Genomic DNA, 2,292 nt, shown 5'->3' on the forward strand with positions numbered 1-2,292 from the left:
CATATGGGTCCCTTTTCTGATTTTAGCATAGTCATGATCAGAGTCAGTGCTAATGATGAAAGAAAATAAAGAGTGCTACTTTCTTCTTACGCAGTACTTTGCATGTTCATTTATATTTCTACTTTTATTTATTATTCTTATATGAATTGGGAAACTGGGATAAGAAGGAAATAACAAAAATAATAAACCTATTTAGGGAAACTCCTAAACTCTTCTTAAACATACTCCCTTCCAGGAAGGTTTAAGATTAATTCAAACTTTTGTTTTACATCCTGGGCAAAGGACTATTTTGGCATTCCAGAAAAACAAGGGGAAAATAAAATGATCTTAAACTTTTTAAAAATTACATATCTTCTTTAGGATTCTCAGGAGAACTCTGGGTTCTATAACAGTCTGATTAAAGTCTGGCAAGGAACGAACATTACCTTGTGTGACTGTTTCAGCAGAGATGACTAGAGAACACCAAAGATTTACTTCAGAAGGAAGAGCCAGGTATCTTACCAGCAAGTGACAAAAAGGATCATAAACACTGGGTAGAGATGGAGGAGGTAATAAGAAAGGGAGCAGCTACCACACCCTGAGGCTATTCAAAGTAGATAGAAAGTAGAAGGATTTCAACAAAGTACTGAAGAAGAATGAAAAATGGACCTTCAGCCAAAGGTAAATGAAAATAAGAAGAGGTGCTAGACTAGAGTCTCCACTTTGTTATAGGTTTCAGAAGATACTACCCGAAATAATGAAATTGAGTGAGTTCCATCCTCAGAGAAGTTACGTGAAAGTTCAGCCAACTGAATACGTGCGTCAAATAAGCATGAATCTTGGGACCACTGCTCCAGAGCAAATCCGACCTCAGTCTAATGGAAAGGAAGTAAGGAGTAATTCTACCACTGGGGAGAAGTTGAAAGCCTCAAAGTTACTTTGCTTTTACTATCTGTTTAGTGCAGATCTCATCATAAAAGCAGCTTTCTATCTCTTTGAAAGGCAAGAACTCAACTAAGAAAAACAGTGACATACAGAGAAAACTATAAAACTAAACAACAAGAGAGTGCTATGTCAGTACCAGCTTGCTACAGGCTTTGGTGAGGCAGCACTTTGTTTTTGCCCAGACCCCTCAATAGACCAGGTCTCAGAACCTCAGCATCATCGCCTGTGTCAGCTTGCTTGTTACTCGTTCTTCTGGGAAGCTTCTGCTTCCTAAACCTTGAGAAGGTCTGGCAGACACAGCTTAGGAAGCCATCAAAGCAGAGGGGTGGTGATGCCAAGGATGTCACAGCAGGAGGTGAGGTCCCAGACTCCTGAGGGACCGGGAGGTCACAGGACTGGATCTGGCATCCTTCTTGATACATCACGCAGCAACCCTCATCCTGCTTGCTCTGTACTCTTTCCTGCAAGTAGAAGAAAGAAGTTACAAGCCCTCAAAGCTAATACCCAAATTTAAAAAATAAACAAAAAATATGACCCTCTGAGCCAGTTCTTTCATGCTCTCTCTGGGTCCAAGTATCTCAGTTTGTTTCTCAAGCTCATTTATCCTCAACTTCTCCCATGCCAGGGGAAAAGCTGTCATTATTTTTATTATGGAAGAGTTTCTAAAAAGCTCAGGATTTTGCCACCTCATGCCTCATCCCTACCTTACTGGGAAGGTAAGGATTATCTTCATCTTCATGACTGTTATCCATAGTCTCATCTTCACTTTGTGGTGGTGCTGAAGGTGTTGGAAGAATGGGCAGGCATTTGGCCTCCCTTTTCTTCTTTCTCTTGATCTTTCTTATTCTCTTTGCCCTTACAACCTTCCTAAAATTCCTTGGCTTACTGGAGAGTGGATCCAGCTTTCTCCTCTGGACTGGAAGCATGGCAGGACCTTGTGAAACCTCAGCCACATGACTCTCAGGTGTCTCCTCCAATGGCTCTGATGATGATTCTAAACTTCTTTGTAGAGGGTCATGTTCTGATAGGTAGACTCTGTCCTCTGTATCTTCAGTATGATCTTCATCAGTGATATGTGTAGGGATGGACATTAGAGATGCTGGACCTTTGTCATTGGCAAGTTTTTTTGGACTCGCTATTCTGACCCCAGCCAGCTTTGCAGGAACCAAGAGTTCACAACAAAGGAACCAAGAGTCAAATGCTAAAGGAAATAGTTACTACACTGACTCTTTCTAATGTATCCTCAGCTATCACAGACACAATGGTGTATTAATCTCAGATTTCTCCTGTGGACTTCTCTAAAGGAATTCAATGACCTTCAGAGAGTTCTCATGTTGTTCTTGGCCTAGGAGGTCTCAGATTTCCTAA

At 41.1% G+C, this 2,292-nt stretch overlaps 1 protein-coding gene across 1 annotated transcript; it reads right to left on the minus strand.

Annotated features, from left to right (window-relative positions):
- Positions 1-1,067: 1,067 nt before the first annotated feature.
- LOC100962908 lies at positions 1,068-1,850 on the minus strand. The gene is made up of 2 exons (XM_003797715.2): positions 1,629-1,850; positions 1,068-1,385 (listed from the first exon to the last, which is right to left on the minus strand). The coding sequence occupies exons 1-2, from the start codon at positions 1,848-1,850 to the stop codon at positions 1,068-1,070; spliced, it is 540 nt and encodes a 179-aa protein (XP_003797763.2).
- Positions 1,851-2,292: the final 442 nt, after the last annotated feature.

The sequence above is a fragment of the Otolemur garnettii genome, unplaced genomic scaffold, assembly GCF_000181295.1.
Source record: "Otolemur garnettii isolate 467f Iridium unplaced genomic scaffold, OtoGar3 scaffold00122, whole genome shotgun sequence".
NCBI classification, from domain to species: domain Eukaryota; kingdom Metazoa; phylum Chordata; class Mammalia; order Primates; family Galagidae; genus Otolemur; species Otolemur garnettii.

Excerpts from the sequence above, each read along its gene's own strand:
- LOC100962908 (XM_003797715.2), bottom strand. The coding sequence starts at position 1,850 with ATGCTTCCAGTCCAGAGGAGAAAGCTGGATCCACTCTCCAGTAAGCCA. Across the intron at positions 1,386-1,628 it reads ATCCTTACCTTCCCAGTAAG|GAAAGAGTACAGAGCAAGCA; the intron begins GTAGGGATGAGG and ends TTCTACTTGCAG.